Source organism: Nyctibius grandis, chromosome 11, assembly GCF_013368605.1.
Source record: "Nyctibius grandis isolate bNycGra1 chromosome 11, bNycGra1.pri, whole genome shotgun sequence".
Lineage (NCBI taxonomy): Eukaryota > Metazoa > Chordata > Aves > Nyctibiiformes > Nyctibiidae > Nyctibius > Nyctibius grandis.
Window position 1 is genome coordinate 11,773,815 of NC_090668.1, and position 18,658 is coordinate 11,792,472.

The 18,658-nt window shown below is 37.0% G+C and overlaps 1 protein-coding gene across 1 annotated transcript in view; it reads left to right on the forward strand.

Annotated features, from left to right (window-relative positions):
• Positions 1-18,658, forward strand: part of ADAM10 (ADAM metallopeptidase domain 10) — a 46,943-nt gene that overhangs the window by 3,775 nt on the left and 24,510 nt on the right. The window contains 3 exon segments of the mRNA XM_068410117.1: positions 7,568-7,718; positions 13,727-13,845; positions 15,825-15,983. Coding sequence (XP_068266218.1) covers positions 7,568-7,718; positions 13,727-13,845; positions 15,825-15,983 — 429 coding nt within the window.

The window sequence follows — 18,658 nt, forward strand, 5'->3', positions numbered from 1 at the left end:
ATGAGCCATCAGCATCTGAGTGATTTAGTTTGCATCCTTGCTATAAATTGAGAAGAGAATACTAGCCTTCATTAACATGATACTCAGCCTCCAGCATTTATCTGGGGTTTAAAATAAAAACATTATAAATTTTATATGGCTGAGTGAGACAGTGTCTGGTTAAGACAGCTGTCAGATGATTGTTTCAGAAATGCTGGTGGTAATTAAAAGTAAATTAAATTAGGTGTGTAGATAGTAACTTTGAAATACCATTGCCCAAAAGCCTGAGATTGTTTGTTTTTGCTTTTAAAAGGATCTAAAGGTTCAGTTGTACAGTATGGCAGAGCCATTGTATTGAATTACTGCTGTCTGGTGGTCCTGCCCTGGACATGCATTCCCACCTCTCCTCCTTTACTGCTTCTTGTGTTTGATGGCATGAGGAGCCAATTCGACCTGCTAATTTAAACAAAAGAAATTAATCATTTCCTGCCAGATGTGTAACTTCCCTTGGTTTATTGTGCAGACCCAAACCCAGTGGGGAGAAGAGCTGGGACTTGCATGGGGTGGGGAGAAGAGGGTAAAAAAAAAAAAAAAAAACAAAAAAAAACCCTACCAAAACAAAAGGACATCTGTGTACTGCTTACACTGGTGGTGCTGTAGTGTCTAACTGTGCCCTAAATGTGAGTTTTCAGTGAAGCGAAATGATCCCTACTTGACTTTTTGGTTACACATTTTTCTTTCACCAAAAACTAACTTGAGCAGAAGAGAAAGTATATATTTCAGCTGAATCAGTTTTAGTGCCGGGACAAGGGGGAAATAGAAATGGAGTGGATGAAAAAGGGGCAGCAGGACCTACCCTTCTGCTGGCAGTTATGAAACTGCAGCCTGAATAAATTCTTCAGTGAAATTCAAGTCAGGAGGTACATGGTAGGATTACTGGCTTTCAATATACTTAATCACAGAAGTGCTAAATCTGAATGCTATGTACACTCTTTAAAGTCCCATGTAAAGGGAACGTTTTTAAAGAGAAATAAATTCTACATTGAAAACAGCTTGAAGTCGTACATCTTGCTTTGATTATCTTAATTAAAAATATAATAATACTTATCTTAAAGATATTTATCATATGCTGGCATTTCAAATCTGCAGATCAGTGATGTCACTTGCAGTAAAAAAAGTTGTCCAGTAAATTAGCTTGGCTGCTGAACAATTTCTGATAGTCTATCAAGTCGTATTCTGTGGGGTTTTTTCCACTAACAAACTTGATTTGTATTTTGAACTATTTGCCTTTGTCATGCAAGTCTTAATCTGAGTAGTTTAATATAAACTTCACCTTTTAGAACGATGCATGCTTGATTTATTCTCTTATGGGAAGTTAAATGTTGTCATCCTTTACTACGATGTATATAAACTTAGTACATATTTATGTTTATATTGGTAAACTTTCAGTACTGTTTATTACCAGTCTTCCTTATGTGCATGAAGCTAGCTTCTATAAGGATTTCCTCCATAATCTTCCCAGATTCTGAGGTTAGTCTAACCAGCCTGTAGATCTCCAGGCTCTGTTCCTTGAAGGTAGGAATGACATTTGTCTTCCAGTTGTCAGGAACCCCCCTCCATCACCATAACCTTTCAAAAAGGTGATAGAAAGCCTGAAAATGGCATTAGCCAGCTCCCTCAGCACTCATGAATGCATCCCATCTGAGCTCATGGACTTCTGTATATCCAATTGGCTTATGTGTTCCCTAGCTCATTTCTTCTGTTGTGGGTACTGCTTCATTCCCACAGACTGGGAAGGGTTTGTCTAGGGGGTGGAAAAAAAGTCTTGATAGTCTTCTCTGGGAAAATAACCATGATGAATGAACTGAACAACAAGTCATTTAGCATAGACCACCAAACAATTGTTATATATAGGTGCTCAAGGTGTGCCAGGAGGCTTATAGCTAAAATCCCATGGGTGATACGTTTTACCCTTTGCATAACTTGAGTTAGAAGGTGAGAATGTGTGCCTCAGGCTCCCTACCTGTCCAGTGGGATTTGTGTCTGTTCAGAACAACTGTAGATACCTTCTTTACAACTCTCTAGGGATGCTGAACAGCTGTAGACCCTTGCACACAATAAGCTTTCACATGGACTGACACTTTGAGACATTTGCCTAAATGCTCTGCCTAATTCTGTTTAAAGTCCTTCCTTGTATTTAGTTCTAAGCCCACAAGCATAAGGATTCATTTCTGGAGGATTTTTGTCATAGGAAATGCCATATCTAGTTTAGCAAGCCTTTAGAAGACTATCCTGTCAGGTTCAAAAGCCATCCTGCTGTCACTATGAGATCTGTATACTAAAGGGTTTCTGTCCGCTAGCTTAGCGTTTAGATGAAGTATAATGTTGGCTTATTCCACTAGGTTGCCTGGAAGGGCATCATGCTGTCTTTTGTCTTTGATGTTTGGTTGATGGTAACATGATACATGAAATTTGTAGAGCAGCTCCCTTAAACTATATCTAGATGCTCATGGTTTGGCGTTCCCTACTGCAGGCTTCCTGATTGTATCCTTATTTGAAAAGATCTTTGTCTTGCAGTCTCTATTAAAAAAAAAAAAAAATACTAGTTTTTCAATGACAACAAAATAACGACATTAGTTTGTCACAAGAGTTGAGACCTCTGTGCATGCTATCGTAACGATTTCTTGGGGTGCGCTACTCTCAGATTCTGTGATAGACTTCTTCCTTTTTGATGCAGAATCTTATCGTTATGAAAACTGGAGCTAGCAGTTGTACCTGCCTCATGCACCTCAGTGAAGTCTTCTTTCCAGTTTAACGAACTTTTGCCACAGAATCCTATAAATTCTTGTGTTACCAAGGTTGAGTTACTTACTAAGCTACCTTTGTGAAGAAGATAATCACTTCTGATATGTAGCTGGTTTTATTAGAAGGAGATTGTGTATCAGTTGCAGGCTTTGAATGCTATAGCAATGTTAATGTTACACATGCTTCTGGAAGTGAAAGCAAACGTTCATTTTGAAGCCTGGATTTCAACCCTGTCTGAAGACCCTTTTTAGAAAAGCTATGAAATAGCATATTCTCTAGGTGATAAGCAGCTGCTTTGGTTTAGGAAGAGGAGAGCAGCAAGAGTGTTTATGTTAAGTGTTCACTATCCGAGTACTTAAAACATAAGGAGTTCCTTAAGTTTTGGAGAAAGGGAAAAGAAATAGCATTGTTTCCCTGTGTGATCACCGAAAGAATATACATTTTGGTTAAGAAAAAGGGGTTTTGCTTAAAACCTTCTCTGCTTTTGCTTAGCAGAGAGAACAGTTATAAGGTTTTTTTAATGTCAATAGTCTTTTGCTGTCTTGTCACGGTAGCTACGCTTAAAAACTATTCTTTGTGACTCAGTTGAGTGCAGTCTCTCAGCTTTCCACGTGGTACTGAGACCTGGATCAGGTGCAAAGTATTATTGGATCTTCAGTAAGTTGTCGTGCTTTAAAACTATTTTCTAGGTGAGTGAAGCTGTTCAAAGAGTACCTTGCAATACTGAGGAAAAAAAATGGCATTTAACAATTTAAGGAATATATTATTAGAAGTCTCCTACCACAGAAAAGTTGAAGATAATTTAACTTGTTACATAGTCTTGGGATTATGGAGCACAGAAGTTTACACATTCTGCAGTGTACTAACTCCTTAGTTTTGATAAAGTTTTTAATGTGAGCTATTAGTATCATATTCTAGATTTAGGTTCATTTTAAAATTTCAGCTAACTTTTAGCTTATATCGGTTAATTTTGAAGCTTGTTTTCTTTAATGTTGACACTTTTGCGTCATATACCTGGAATTGGAAAGCATGTACCTGTAGTCAGGCTAGTGTATATTGTGCATCAGTTTGATATAACAGGTGGACCCAGGCTAGTCTTGTTTCCTTTATAGAAGTTCTTGGGCCATAGGAGGTATTTCTCCTTCATTTTGTGTGTTTATGTTGGAAGTGATTAGAGAAACATCAGACAGGGACAACATCCTTCATCCTCAGAATTCCTCATGCTGGTTGCTGAAGCTTTAGTTTCGTCCTGTGTCTGATTTGGATTAGACTTCATGTAGACTTGCTTAAATCACACATTTTATAAATGCTTAAGACACCTAAGAGGCTTCTGGAAAGCTGGATGAGTATGGACTTGTATTTTGAGACTAAGAGTGAGAGGAAATCTCATTCTTCTGAGAATGAAGTTTCGTTATCGGACTGTATTTGCAGTCAACGATGAGTCATTTGCAGAAGTGTACGGTACTGTGAGGAAATTTGAATGTGGTTTATCTGCAGTATATAATTACTTGAATTTTAAAAAGAGATGACAGTATCATCTTGTGCACCTGGCTGCTAAATGCAAGCAATGCATTTGGAAGTATTAATTTACTTAGTCATCTTTTGTGTTGCTCATTGAGCACATTGGTGATCAGACATTCTAATCCCTTGAAAATGAACAAAGGCACTGACAAATTTGTGATATTATTTTAAAGAAGACCTCGTGACAATAAATACAGGGAAAGGTAAATTTGTATGTTTGCTTACAAAATTGTATTCTTAGTACAAGGACAGATTTTTTTTTTTCTTTCTTTGTAAAAAGCTTTGGGATACAGTTGTCTCATGGGGCCTCCCTGAACCTTGTCAATAAAGCTATCTAAAGAAAAATATTGCATGAAATCTCTGAGAATTCTCACATTTAGGTTGGTCTTGAGGTTAAACTGATTATGAGAGGTCCCGCTTTTTCTTGCAGAATTAACAATTCTGGAGAAAATTGGAGATCTGACTTTCTATTTGGTCTCTCAAATGCTGCACTTTGATGTTTCTTCAGAAAAAAAGGGTGATAGGCCAAGTCAGGTTCTTGAAAAATAAAGCATAAACTGAATAATTTGTTCCCTTCCTTAAGGAGGATGTCAAGGAAGGAGGGCTTTGAAGCTAGATGAAGAGCCAGGAACAATGGGGCAAACACTTGCATACACACAATTAAGTAAGAACAACATCCGGTGAAAAAATTGCAATTGTCCAACCTTCAGAATGTAGTAATAAGTACTATGAAATGCAGTTCCTGTGATATCGAAACAAATCTTACACTCTTCATGACGGTATGTTTGAAGATTACCGATTCAACCTGGAACTGGAAAACCAGCAGCTTGCATGTTCTGTATTCTAATTTCATATTCTTAGTGTAGGTAAGATTGTGTTTGTATACCACAGCTTTCAATAGACAATTCAGGTTTTAAGTCAGGTCTATCTCTTCATAAATGAAGTGGTTGACAGTTGAATTTCTGTGTCCTTTTTGTGAAAGATGATGTGTTACAGCTAGTGAAAATAATGATACATTTACTGCACTCAGTTTGCCTTTGTATCATCACATTGCATCTCAGGGAACTAAAAAGATAGGGCCGACTTGTTTCAATAAAAAACATATAGTTCACTGAAGCACCTTCTAAAGTTTTGGCATGTGCTTTATCAAAGGGGTCATGTAGGGAAGAACTTGTATGGAAATTTTTACTGAACATTGACAGTGCTGAAACATTCCTTCTACAACATATTTGGCAATATATTGCTGTCACAGGCTGCTTAAAAGAAAACTTGACTTTTTGCATAATAACACTGCAAGAGATGGTGCTTACCTTTGAGTGATTTGATACACAAAGTAGTTTCTGTAATGAATAGTTGATTTGTTCTTCAGAAACAGTTGCTTCTATGAAGTTACAAGAGAAAAGAATTGATTGTATGTTGTATAAAGCGTATAGAGGAATACTGCAAGGCTTTGTTTCAAACAGGGTGAATGTTTGCATGCTAGCTACTGATAAAAGTTATATATCAAAACATGCAATTACTCCTTGGAGTTCTGAAACATTATACATCATTTAATATCTTTAAATCTTTGCTGGCTTTAATGTTTAGTACATCCAGAAACATGGCATAATTTTGGTCATATATAATCTGGCTTTCAAACCAGAACCACTGAAATTCTCACTCTTGACTGCAGAGTATAGATATAGCTATGTAAATTAATTCCTTATGATTGGATATTTTAAATAGAAACTGTTTAAAAACTGTTTTTCACTATGCATGTAAAACATAGTGTGCACTACCTTCATTGCAAAGACAGCAGTTTGTTCCACAAGTTATGGGTTTTTTTCTGCTTCTCCACTTTATTTTCTACTGTTGGAACTTATATCTTTTTTGGTCTCTGATCACAGTTACTGAATCACTTCATCTTAATAATTCCTTCCACAACATCTGTGTTTACTTTTGGCAGGTAGATGAAATATTTTTCATGCGTAGTGTTCTAGTGCTGCTGTTTGATAGAAAAGTGTGGTAAGACTTGCGAAGAGTATCAGTGCTGAAAGGTGCAGAGGCAGGGGGTGGAGACCTTGGTGGTGGTCAGAATATGAAAAAATACATGCTGTACTGTCAGTTTATTGTGCATTCATTTCTATGATTGCTTGGGATATATTAACTAATAAGGTGAATCCTGGCTGGGAACTGTGTACTTATTCAGAAGTGACCAAATTCGGAATTAACCAAAGGTCTATAATACATATAGTGAGTGGCTTCTTGTCAGGAGGAAAATAATGCGATGTTAACTTCTTCACGGTTTCAGTTCTTATGATTACCAGCCTGTTGGCTGTCTGGTAGGCAAAAGTACATCTCAGCAGTATATCTGACATCTGGGCAGCACAAGGAGTTTTCTAGCCTATTGTTCACCTGCTAATGCTAACCTTGGAGTGAAAAATACTGTGTTATGGTAAGATGCCTCATGTCTAGTGTAAATACAGGGCTGATATGGTGGTCCTCTGTATGCATGTTATTGATCTATGAAGAGCTCTCAAATACTAGTGCTGCTGGTCAGTTCTACATGTCCCTTCCTCCATTGGGATGGGAGGACCAAAATTTTTGCCCGTTTTCTGTCATACACTCTTAATGTGACTTAGAAATATTACCTTAGAAGGAAGTGTCCAAAATAGACGGAACTGAATCTACGTCTTCAGAGATACATCTGTCACATTTTTAATGTGGTAGAACATTCCTTGTGATGCAAAATGTTGTGTTGCTACGTGGCGTGATTTGCTCTTAATTTTTCTGGATATTTGGCCTGTGGAATATTAACATTCTGAGCAGGTACTTTGGTGTCATGAGTGCAGACTGAAGCTTGAAATGCAGTTCTACTAGGGAACCAGAAGAAAAATGTTCAGCTGTTGCACTTTTTGTGTTTGGATCAAAGTGTGTTTCTGAAACATCTCTTGAGCATTCCTGTCTACAATTATGTAGTTTGTATTGTGGAGTAGTTTTGGAGTAAATAAACTATACTTGTTTTGATTGAAATCAAAGTGGAAGATGCCTTCCAAGGTCCACCTAATGTATTCTAACTGCAAGTGTGCATTCAGTGTGCGGGACCAGAGTAGAATTAATCTGAAGTGTACAAGGGAGAAAAAGAAAGCTAAAATGCATATAATGTGGAAGTTGGGTTCTCATCACTGACTGTTTTGTACCACAGATCTGCCATACCTGGTAGTCTGGTTGTAACCTTGGTAATTTCTCAGACATGCTAAACCTTACTTTTTTCTCTTTTCAGGCCAGTATGGAAATCCTCTAAATAAGTACATTAGACATTATGAAGGATTGTCTTACGATGTGGATTTGTTACACCAAAAACACCAGCGTGCCAAAAGAGCAGCATCGCATGAAGATCAGTTCTTGCACCTAGATTTTCATGCTCATGGAAGGTTAGTGATATTTTTAAAGGTATTTGTTTTAAATATTTTATTCATATGTGTTTTAATTATACAGTGAAATGTAAATGGTGAAATACAGTCATCAGACTAATGTTAGTTAGAATACACTAAAATGCAGTGCTTACAGTTTCTATGAAGTATTTGCTCTGACGTCCAGTATGAGTGTGAAATTGTTACTTGTAATCACTCATTTGAAGTTCTGGTAGTAACTAATAATGCACTTTGAAGCTTAAACAATTTTTTTACAAAAATTATGCCAAACTGCCTGAGGAGATTTAATTGAGGAAAAGTAAAATTTCAAATTGCTTTTGAAACTACAAAATAGGCCAAAAAAGTGTTCTGTTTCATGTGTAATGGTGTCATCTGTTTTCTGGGCTATTGTGGAATTTAGCAATTATTTGACATGGGGAAAGCATAATTGCTGTTAGAAGACTTGCTTTGCCTTGTATTTAACATGTGATTGTAAGATCCAGTACAAAAGTTAGATATTCAGTGTGAGCAACTGAAGTATAATTTGTAGGTTTCACTTAGGAAGATATTTTTCTACTTCAGAATTGCCTGCTTTTTGTATTACCAAGGAGAAACAGGAAGAACGTTAAAATATTTGTGTCTGTATCTTTGTTTCTCTGCCTCCTTTGTGGCACCACTGTCTTAATATATTTTAGGAACATGTAATGCCCTTGCTTTTCTAATAACTTCAGTTACATTTATGTAATTAGAACTTGATAAATAATTGCTAGCCATGTGTAGAAACATAGGAAGTTTGACAGAGCAAAGGTAAAACCAGATCTTCTGAACGTATGTTTGGAATATCGTTTTATGGGTAAGCACTCTGCTTCTGTGAATTCAGCTTGTAATTTCTTCAGGGAATGAGCTGTTGCTACTGGAGGTATATGGTGTAATGACTGAATTTCAGTGCCTGTTCCCAAAAGCTTACCATTAGTTGTATTTTAACTGCTGTAGAACTGCAACTCAAATCCTGAGTTTGCAGTCCTGTCCTTAAAATCACATTTTTGGGTGTGATTTTTAGTCCAGGGAATTTTGTTATTTAAAGAAGAGTCATATTGCTGCTGTCTCTGCTGTAGCTTCAGCAGAGAGAAAATCTTTGGTTTCACTATTAAATTGTTCTAATAAACAAGACTGCAGAGTGGAATGTTTCAGAGGCTCCTCATATTGTAAACCTCTCCACTTCTAAATTAAGTCTCCAGGAAGGTTGCAAGACAGTGAAGTTTTGTTTCAGTTGAATGCTGCCACTCTTAAGCTGCAGGCTGATGGTTAATTTAGGCTTACCAAAGTGTGTACTACTGCAGAGAGGAACAGGCCTGATCGCATTCCCAGCATCATCTTTGTCCTAGCACTAGTAGTCTTAAAACCATGCAAGGAATAGGATCTGGGAACTGATCCAGCTGAAAATTATTTGGCAGAAAAAAATCAGTATGTCTTGAAGTGGTGACAGAGGGAGGATGAGACCATTCTGTCTGGGAGCAGTCCACATTTCAGTCCACTTGAGCAGGTTCATCTTGTTGTTGGTAAAGATCCCGTAATACTCTTCTGTAAAATAGAGCTCTTTGCTTAGCCTGGTTATTCTGTGTTAATAAGTTGGGCTGAAAATCCTTATCATATAAAAATGTTAACCGTACTTACGATAATGAGGTCTAAAAAAGATTTCCTCTCTTACTTCATGGATCTTAGTCACACCAGACCTTAGACAACCAGGTTTATGAAGATTTTTATAACAAAATCTTTCTGCCTGGTGTGTAGCTAGGCTAGGGAATAGCTTAGTTAACGTTGATATAGGTGCTGGCACAGAGAATTCGATGCATGCTGTAGAAATGGTAATTACCAAAAGGCTTATTTGAAGCTTCTTATTTTTTGCATTGTGGCTAGTTTTAGAAACCATATTCAGGAATATAGAAAAATTTGTTGAACTTCCCTGGAGTGTCCTGTCTTTAGAAGAATTAATGAAGTTACTGGATTTAAGCAAGGAAAGAAAACTGAGATGCATTCTTGTCATAGAATCATAGAATGATTTGGATTGGAAGGGACCTTAAGGATCATCTAGTTCCAACCCCCCTGCTGTGGGCAGGGACACCTTTCCACTAGACTACGTTGTTCAAAGCCCCATCCAACCTGGCCTTGAACACTCCACATCATTTTGAGAAGGGTAGTGATTAGTTTATATTCCTGTCAAGAAAGGGGAAGAAATACTAGATTTGAAGAAATTTAGAGTAAATGTTAGGAAAACGTCTATGTTGGGTGAGATACTGAAATGGATTTTGTAGGGTCTGTGGAAGTTTTACTGAGAAATTAGGGTGTTGAACTGGATTTTTTTGGGAGCTATCCATTTATTTGAATCAGTCATGACTTGGAGTCCTCCCACCTATAAGCTGGCATCTTGTCAGTGCAGTTGATTTCAGTGACACTTGTAAGTAGTACATTAAGATGTCTCTGCATAGCCATAAAAATGGAATCTACTTTCCCTACTGTATGTTTCATGTAATATGTGGGGTTTTATGATTAGCATTGTTTGAAGTTTGGTGATTTGTTAAAGTTGTTAATTCTTGGAAGTAAAGACTAATAGATGCTTGTTTCCCACACCCCCCAAGTTGCCTCTCTTTCCCTCTCCCTTTTTTTGGTGGGGGAGAACTAAAGGAAGATTTGTCAGTTCATTTTTCACTATTAAAATGGTGAACAGTCCAGACAGATAATCCTGCTTCCACCAAGCATGTTTAAATGACCAAGAAAAGACCTGTTTAAAAATAGCTCTTAGATGATCAGGTTATCTAATAGTTTAACTAAATTAAGAAATCAAATGGTTGGAGAACTGTTATTGTGAAACACAGCTGCATTATTTTGTATTTGAAATAGTTCTCTCATCCTGAAAATAGAGCTAATTTTATTTACAAATAGATAATTGACAGCACGCGTTAGAATTTGTAGCATTAGTCATGTACCAATGTGGAAAGTAAGAAGAGGGGGGGAAATTAAAGGAGAATAAATAGAGGCTTCTTAATTTTAAAACCAGTGAAACTTTTTATTTGGTACATATAACTTCTAACGGTCCATTTTGAAGTGACAGATAGGGTAGTATTGATGGAAGAGTATCCCTCCCAGAACAAAGAATCATGCCCAGCTTCAATAGACTCTGCTGAGCTTCCCCTTACCCCTCCAAAAGCACAGTCCTGTAGTGCAGGCCATCTAAGCAAAACTCAAAACTGACCCTAAAGCACGATTAGATGATAGTCAACAATGGTAGTCCAGAAGCACGATGCTGAATGTCATGCTAATTTGTAAGGATGAGAACATAGATGACTTGGCAGCTGAGGAAAGGATAACCTGGATGGCTTCACAGTTGGGGCCTAGGGCTAGTTCATCTATCTGCTTGGTGTTATTTTAGGCTAAACTTGGTAAATTACTCACTTTCATTCTGAGAGAAAGACCATTTTTTTTCCCCATTCTGCTGACATATGTGGGAATTAGTAGATGAGAAGTCCTGCATTGTCTTACATAGTATACTTCAAAATGTTAAAGAAATTGCTGATGCAGTTGAGTGTCAGAGATAATTGCTTCTCAATTTTATTTGAAACTCACATGAATACAACCAGAAATATCTAATTTTAAAGTAACTTTTCTGCACTTCTGAGAGAAGTGCTATATAGATTGAGTTGTTTTTTCAAAGAAACTATTTTTTTTTCACCAGGAAAAAGAAATTCTATCCATAATAGGTGTTCTTGCTGGGATTAGTAGGTACTTCCGTTTGTCACACAGAAAGAATTACAGAATTACAGACTTCTTATGGTAAGAAGTCTTCTATTAAATACTAGGAAAGGGCAGAAAGCTATTCTGAAGTATCCAGGATCTCTTGTCATTTAACGTCAGTTCAGATGCACTTGAAGAGTCAAAAACTCTGGAGAACTCAGTCACAGGGAAAACTCAAACTAAAATGGAGTTCAAATCTCTATAACACCTTGAGCAGTATATTACAACCAAAGTGAGTAGAACTTCTTGAATTACTTGAATGAAAGTTTTCAAATTCTTACCAGTGCTGGTCTTAATTTTTTCTGCCTGTTAATTTCTAACTTCTGCCCAGAAGAACCACACAAGATGGCTTAAAGTATTTTTTTTCCCCCCTAGAAAAATGTATTGCGTACTCTTGTACTGTTCTGCCCTATGATGTTTTTCTGGGTTGCTCATTCTTGTTATCTCCTCATCCTCATGAACCTCTATGTTGCCAAAAGACAGTTTTACAGAGCTGGTAAAGAGACTAACTTAAAGAGGAATAATTCTTATTTTTTGTCTCTATGTGATGATATAAATACTAGCTGTCTATCATAAAACATGCCTTTATCTGGGTGTGGATAGCTACTAACTGTTAGCTGATATGTGTTCATCAGTGACTCCAATACTCAAGCGCATCTGTAGTGAACTGTTTCTACCTTCTTAACAGGATAATCTGCCCTCATAAAAGGCATCCATACTGAAACTATAATACAAGCACTGGTTGGCTTGGCTCTAAGCCCAAGAGTCACAGGGAATTGCTGAAGTTTAATCTTCCCCATCTACCAGCCACATCTGAGAATTTCATAACCTTGTAGTAGATATCTCTAATGCATCACCAGAGGAGAATACTTGCTTTGAACCTTTATTAACACTGCAGCAATAATAATAAATAAAAATAGTTTGATGGTGAAATAGTTTGCATTACAGAATAGTCAACATGAGACACTAGAGCCCTTACCAGGTTTTAAGTGTAAGCATGGCTTTTTTCTTTGATCTTGAATTTTGCGTCTTAATGTACAGTTGTTTCAAAATACTTATAACTGTAGTATCGTATTATTTAATGTGCAAGTGAAGACTGAAGCTATATTTTGCATATGCTTCAGCTATACTGAAAAGTAATTAGATTTAATCGTTTACACTGTGGCGCTTAACTGTTTTGGTTATTTTTCTGTTAGCACAAATGGAAACTAGCTTTCACTATGGAAAGTCAGCTCTATCATTAGTATACGGTGTATACTGAGAGACTGGTCACTTTTTTTTAGATGAAGACTGACACAGATGCAGTCAATGTATCAGAGTTACTTTTTGTGTGACAAATTGGTTACATAACTATAATATTCCTTCAATTTCGTGATTGTGCAGAAAGAGAAAAATATAGGAAAAAAATCAAGAGTAAAATTGGAATGACTGAAGTTTCACAAATTCACTGATTTGTATTTGCACAATGTCTTTGTACAAAATTTAAGAGAATACCAAATGAAATTCTGAAGTAAGCTAACATTTGTCACATGTATTAATTCATGTAATGTCAGGCATTTTACAACACTTGGCTTAACTGAACCAAACTTTTGTTTTTGTACAAAGAAAATGTGGTATGTTTTATACAAAGATTAGCAGTAGGATTTACATCAAAGAATGCAGTGCTGTAATTTGAACAGGATCATTCAATGAGTTGTTTACACAGTTGTGCAGATAACTCTACCAGTTTAAGCATTTGTTATTAAATGTTGCGCTCTGGGTTTGTTTTTTGAGTTTCGGTTAAAACAGTAATTAAGTCACCTACATTTCATTTACATTACTTTAAATGTTGGCAGTGCAAGTAAAATAAGCTGACAGTTGTTCTTATCTCTTCTGCTTCACAGTGCTGTGAAGTAAAATAGTTGCTTTTTCCCTTAAGCTACATTTGTGTTTCCTGGAGGAATGGGAACAAGTGCATAGTCAAAGTCAGCATTTCAGATTTATGCATTTAAGTCTAACCCTGTTTTCTGGCTTAAATCCTGTAAATTTAGCTACTTGTATCAAAAGCATCTAAATAATCTTTCTCAAGAAAATCCTTCTAAGCTATGGTCTAATTCTTGTACAGTATAAACATTTTCTATAGATAAATTTTACAGGGTCTCCAAATTATTTGCACAAAAATGTTGATTAGAAGTAGTTTGCTTAGTGCTTTTGTAATTGAAGCTCAAAGCCAATTTACCATCTTATTTTATTCACTTCAGACACTTCAACCTTCGAATGAAGAGAGATACATCTCTTTTTAGTGATGACTTTAAAGTAGAAATATCAAACAAAGTAATTGATTATGATACCTCCCATGTTTACACTGGACACATTTATGGTAAGTACAACACCTCAAAGTGGATTAAAGTGCAGTCATTTTAAACAGGAGATTTTTTTTTAATATACATGCAGAAAATTAATATCTGTATGATTAGGTTATCTTCATTAGTAAGCTTCATTGATGCATCTAAATGCGTTTAAACTCCATCTGCTTTTATTTTCATATAACAGTCACACTTAACAAATGAGTATTTTACCTAATAATTTTCATATCCATAGAACTTGAAGTTCAACTGTTTATGAACATACTCTTCATAGAAGTCTGATGCATTAAAAAAAAAAGGAAAAAGCTGTCTGCATCTAAAAAAATCAGGTACTGTTCTTAGCTTAAATGAATTTAAGGAATATAGAGCTACCATCATTAGGGGTAATATACCTGATTTCAGTAAATACAAAAGATAATTGATTAAAAATGAAGGAGAATAAGGAATTAAAAGCAGATGGAAAGAAGAGAAGGATTAAGACTTACTCTGTCCCTCTTTATACAGTCTGCTTGGTTCTGAAAGGAATCTAACTGCTTCCTGAAGATCTCTTAGTAATGTCCTATAGTCTTGAAGTGACTGTTTTAAACTCTGAAAAGAAGTATGCATGCTTAGCACTTCATATGCATCGAGGTAGACCAATTTATCCATTGACTTAAGTAGGTCAGAGGGCATTTAAGGTGTGTGGGGTCTTTTGTTGTGTTTTTTTTCTTATTTTGTAAAATCATTTCAGAAGAGCTTTTGGTTCTTATTGCTGAAGGATGAGATTAAAGAATCCACATGAGCCTACTCACTGCGCTTACTCTACGTTTTCTTTTAATCCTCTTTATTATCTTTCTTATTCAACCCAACTTTGTAGTTGTCATGAAGATCATGAACAAAGAGTTGAGTAAATAAACCATTTTGCTGTTGGTTCTTGATTTCCATTCAGTTCAAGAGTCTTCCTTCTGAGTACTCAGAAATTTCCAAAGATACATGGCTTATAAGTTCAGGATGTTAATGCGTGTGCTAATAGAATATAGTCTGAAGTAAATCTGGGATCACTTAGGAATGTCTTAAAATTAGTGTTCTACAGAGACTATTTCTGCTTTTTAGTGTTCTCTCGAGAGTTGTATGGTGTGTCTTCAAGATACTTTTTCTAAATTTCAGTACTTGAGTATGAACTTTATAAAATTCTTGATAATTGTTAATTAGAAATTAGTGCTGGTTAATTATAAGAATGAGTGCAGTTCTGATAATTTGATAGTGTGATTCTGAACCCTCCTCAATGGAGGAGTATATAAACATTTTTTTTAGTAATCTTTCATCCTTTTTATGGAAAAGGCTTGTTGGGGATGCTGAATATTGTAGCTGTTGATTAAACTTTGACAGTTGTACTTTTCCAGATTGTGACTGTTTCAAATAGAAATTCACCCTATCCCACATTTAAACTCAGGTACAGTTTTAAGAGGCTTGAAGAGAAAAATGCTTGAAGAGAAAAATGGATGTCTTGAATACAGGGAAATCTTTCTTTGAAAGCTTTCAAAGTTCAGTATACGTTTTTTTTTTTAATAATTGTATGATCAGATGTATAAGGACAGGACTTGGATATAGGATGACATGCTGTATATGTGACAGCTTTAAAGAACGGAGTTGAATTCTTCATTTTATGCTTTTTAAACATGTAATTTATACACCTGATTAGGAAGCTGTTGAACTTAGTAACTATGATTTTGGGATAACTGTATGTCTACTGTTGAATAATCTTAGTTTTAAAAACTCAGACACAAACTTTCTGCAAGAATGTCTTACTGCTGTTATCCAGAATCTTAGTACTGTATAATTCATATAGGTTTTTAGCAGTTGGGAACTGGTGCACTATCAGAATAATTATGCAAGTATCATAATTTAGCATTGTCTGCTTAACACCTTGGCTAGAGTGTATGCTTGAAGATTGCACAGGACTGAAAGCTTTTAGAAAAGTATAAAAAACCTAATGCACTTTTTCCCTTAACAGGTGAGCAGGGAAGTCTTAGCCATGGATCTGTTATTGATGGAAAATTTGAAGGATTCATTCAAACTCACAGTGGGACCTTTTATATTGAGCCAGCAGAGAGATATATTAAGGACAAAACTCTACCGTTCCACTCTGTCATTTATCATGAAGATGATATCAGTGAGTACTTCCATTTTGTGCTACAGATGAAATAATTTTTTTATTAAACGTCAAAAACTAAGCCATTTGTAAGCATCAAATGAAACTTCAGCGTGTGTATGACACTGTGAATTCTGCTGTCCTGAAGTGATTTATATACAAGTATGGTGTGAAAGAAATTTATGGCAAACCAAAGTGAGTGTTCCTTATTCCGCCATTTTAAGAAATCCTTAGCAGTCAGGTTTATGTGTATAAGCAGTGTATTTTCTACTCAGTGAATACCTGTTTCTTTTGGAAAAGTGCATTCTTAAAATGCTCTATACTGGTTGTTCTTCTCTGTGATATGCAAAATAAAGGACAACTGAAGTTCAAGTCACTATCCATTTACCTACAGCTAGTGAAGGTGGTACTTGTGGGAAATAAAAGCTTCTCCTGCATGCATAGGTCATGGATGCCTTCAGAGAGCTCTTTAGAAGATGTGGTGGCACCCAGTATGTCCCACTTTACACAGTAGCTGACGGAAGTGTACAGGGAATACTACTTGAATTTGAAGAGTGTAGCCCCAGCAGTCTAGCTTTAGTTGTAAATGCCCAGAAGGACAAGAAAGTACCATGGAATACTTTTACATCTTCAGAACTGATGCATCAGAGTTCTCCTGCACTCTACCTGCCTTTTTATGTATGATCAGTCTTCGGCTGATCATAAAATAATCAATTTTATTTGATGCTTAAGTAACTCTGCTGAACCCAAAAATACTGCAATAAAGTTGTGATTCCAACTTTCAATCCTTCCAAGTAGGTGTTGGCAGAAAATCACTTTAAGATTACGTTTTGATTAATGAAGCTAACAAGTTGTGTGTTGCTAGCTAACTTTATGTAGGACTTCAGTCTTGCTTAAAGATCAATTTAAACTATCACTTAAATTAAAAACTTGTCCCATCAGACCATTGTGCAAATCCTAGAAGACTTGAATTTGAAATCTCATTTGGAATTAGATGAAGAGTCTTGGGTTAGATCACTAGAAATGACTTGAACCACTCTCATGATGATATATGTATAAATCATTTTCAAAGTACATCATAATGGGACTATATTGTGAAAAGAAATAACAAAAAAAAGGAATACAGATGAGGAAAATATCTAGTTGTCATTTGGCTTTATGTATTATCATTTTCTCTGTGCTGTAAGCCAGTGAAAAACACAGGGTTATTGCATAATATTCTCTGGTTACTTCTTTTGCATGAATACAGTGAAGAGAAATGATCTTTCTATGCTAAAATCTCAGCAAATACTTTTATTTTTTCTAATTTAATAAAACTTCTGGAATATGGCTGTATCTTACATTCAGTGGCAGTATGTGTGCTGTCGTTTGTTCTCTGCTAGCTCACAGCAATTTTATGTTTGTCCTTCCTGTTACCCCATTCTGTAAATATTACTAACCCAAAATCAAATAGAAGTTGCATAATCTTAAAGAGCTTCTGAATGAATGCAGTTATTGAATTTCATGTACATTGTGAGCTACACTTTTTTCTGACTAAGTGCTAAGATCTTCCTGGTGCTTACAAGACCGTATTTGAGAATAAAGTAACTTTATATGATAGCATTCCATATACTGCTTTTGATTCTCAAAGAGAAGTTGCAGCATGCGTTTAATTTCACAGAATCACAGAATCAACCAGGTTGGAAGAGACCTCAGGGATCATCGAGTCCAACCGTTGCCCTGACATCACCGTGTCAACTAGACCATGGCACTAAGTGCCATGTCCAGTCTTTTCTTAAACACATCCAGAGATGATGACTCCACCACCTCCCTGGGCAGCCCATTCCAATGTCTAATAACCCTTTCTGTAAAGAAATTCTTCCTGATGTCCAACCTGAACCTCCCCTGGCGAAGCTTGAGGCTGTGTCCTCTTGTCCTATCGCTAGTTGCCCAGGAGAAGAGGCCAACTCCCACTTCACTACAACCTCCCTTCAGGTAGTTGTAGACTGCAATAAGGTCACCTTGGAGCCTCCTCTTCTCCAGGCTAAACAACCCCAGCTCCCTCAGCCGTTCCTCGTAGGTCAGACCCTCCAGAGCCTTCACCAGCTTGGTCGCCCTCCTCTGGACTCGCTCCAACACCTCAACATCTTTCTTGAAGTGCGGGGCCCAGAACTGGACACAGTATTCAAGATGCGGCCTCACCAGTGCTGAGTACAGAGGGACGATCACTTCCCTAGACCGGCTGGCTACACTATTCCTAATAGAGGCCAGGATGCCATTGGCCTTCTTGGCCACCTGGGCACACTGCTGGCTCATGTTTAGCCGGCTGTCGATCAGCACCCCTAGGTCTCTTTCTGCTGGGCCGCTTTCTAGCCACTCTTCCCCCAGCCTGTAGAGCTGCATGGGGTTGTTGTGGCCGAAGTGTAAGACCCAGCACTTGTTGAACCTCATGCCGTTGGTCTCGGCCCATCTATCTAACATGTGCAAATCCCTCTGTAGGGCCTTCCTACCCTCCAGCAGATCGACACTCCCACCCAGCTTGGTGTCATCTGCAAATTTACTGAGGGTGCACTCCATCCCTACGTCTAGATCATCTATAAAGATATTGGACAGCACCGGCCCCAGAACTGAGCCCTGAGGAACACCGCTAGTGACCGGCCGCCAGCTGGACTTTGCCCCATTCACCACCACTCTCTGGGCTCAGCCATCCAGCCAGT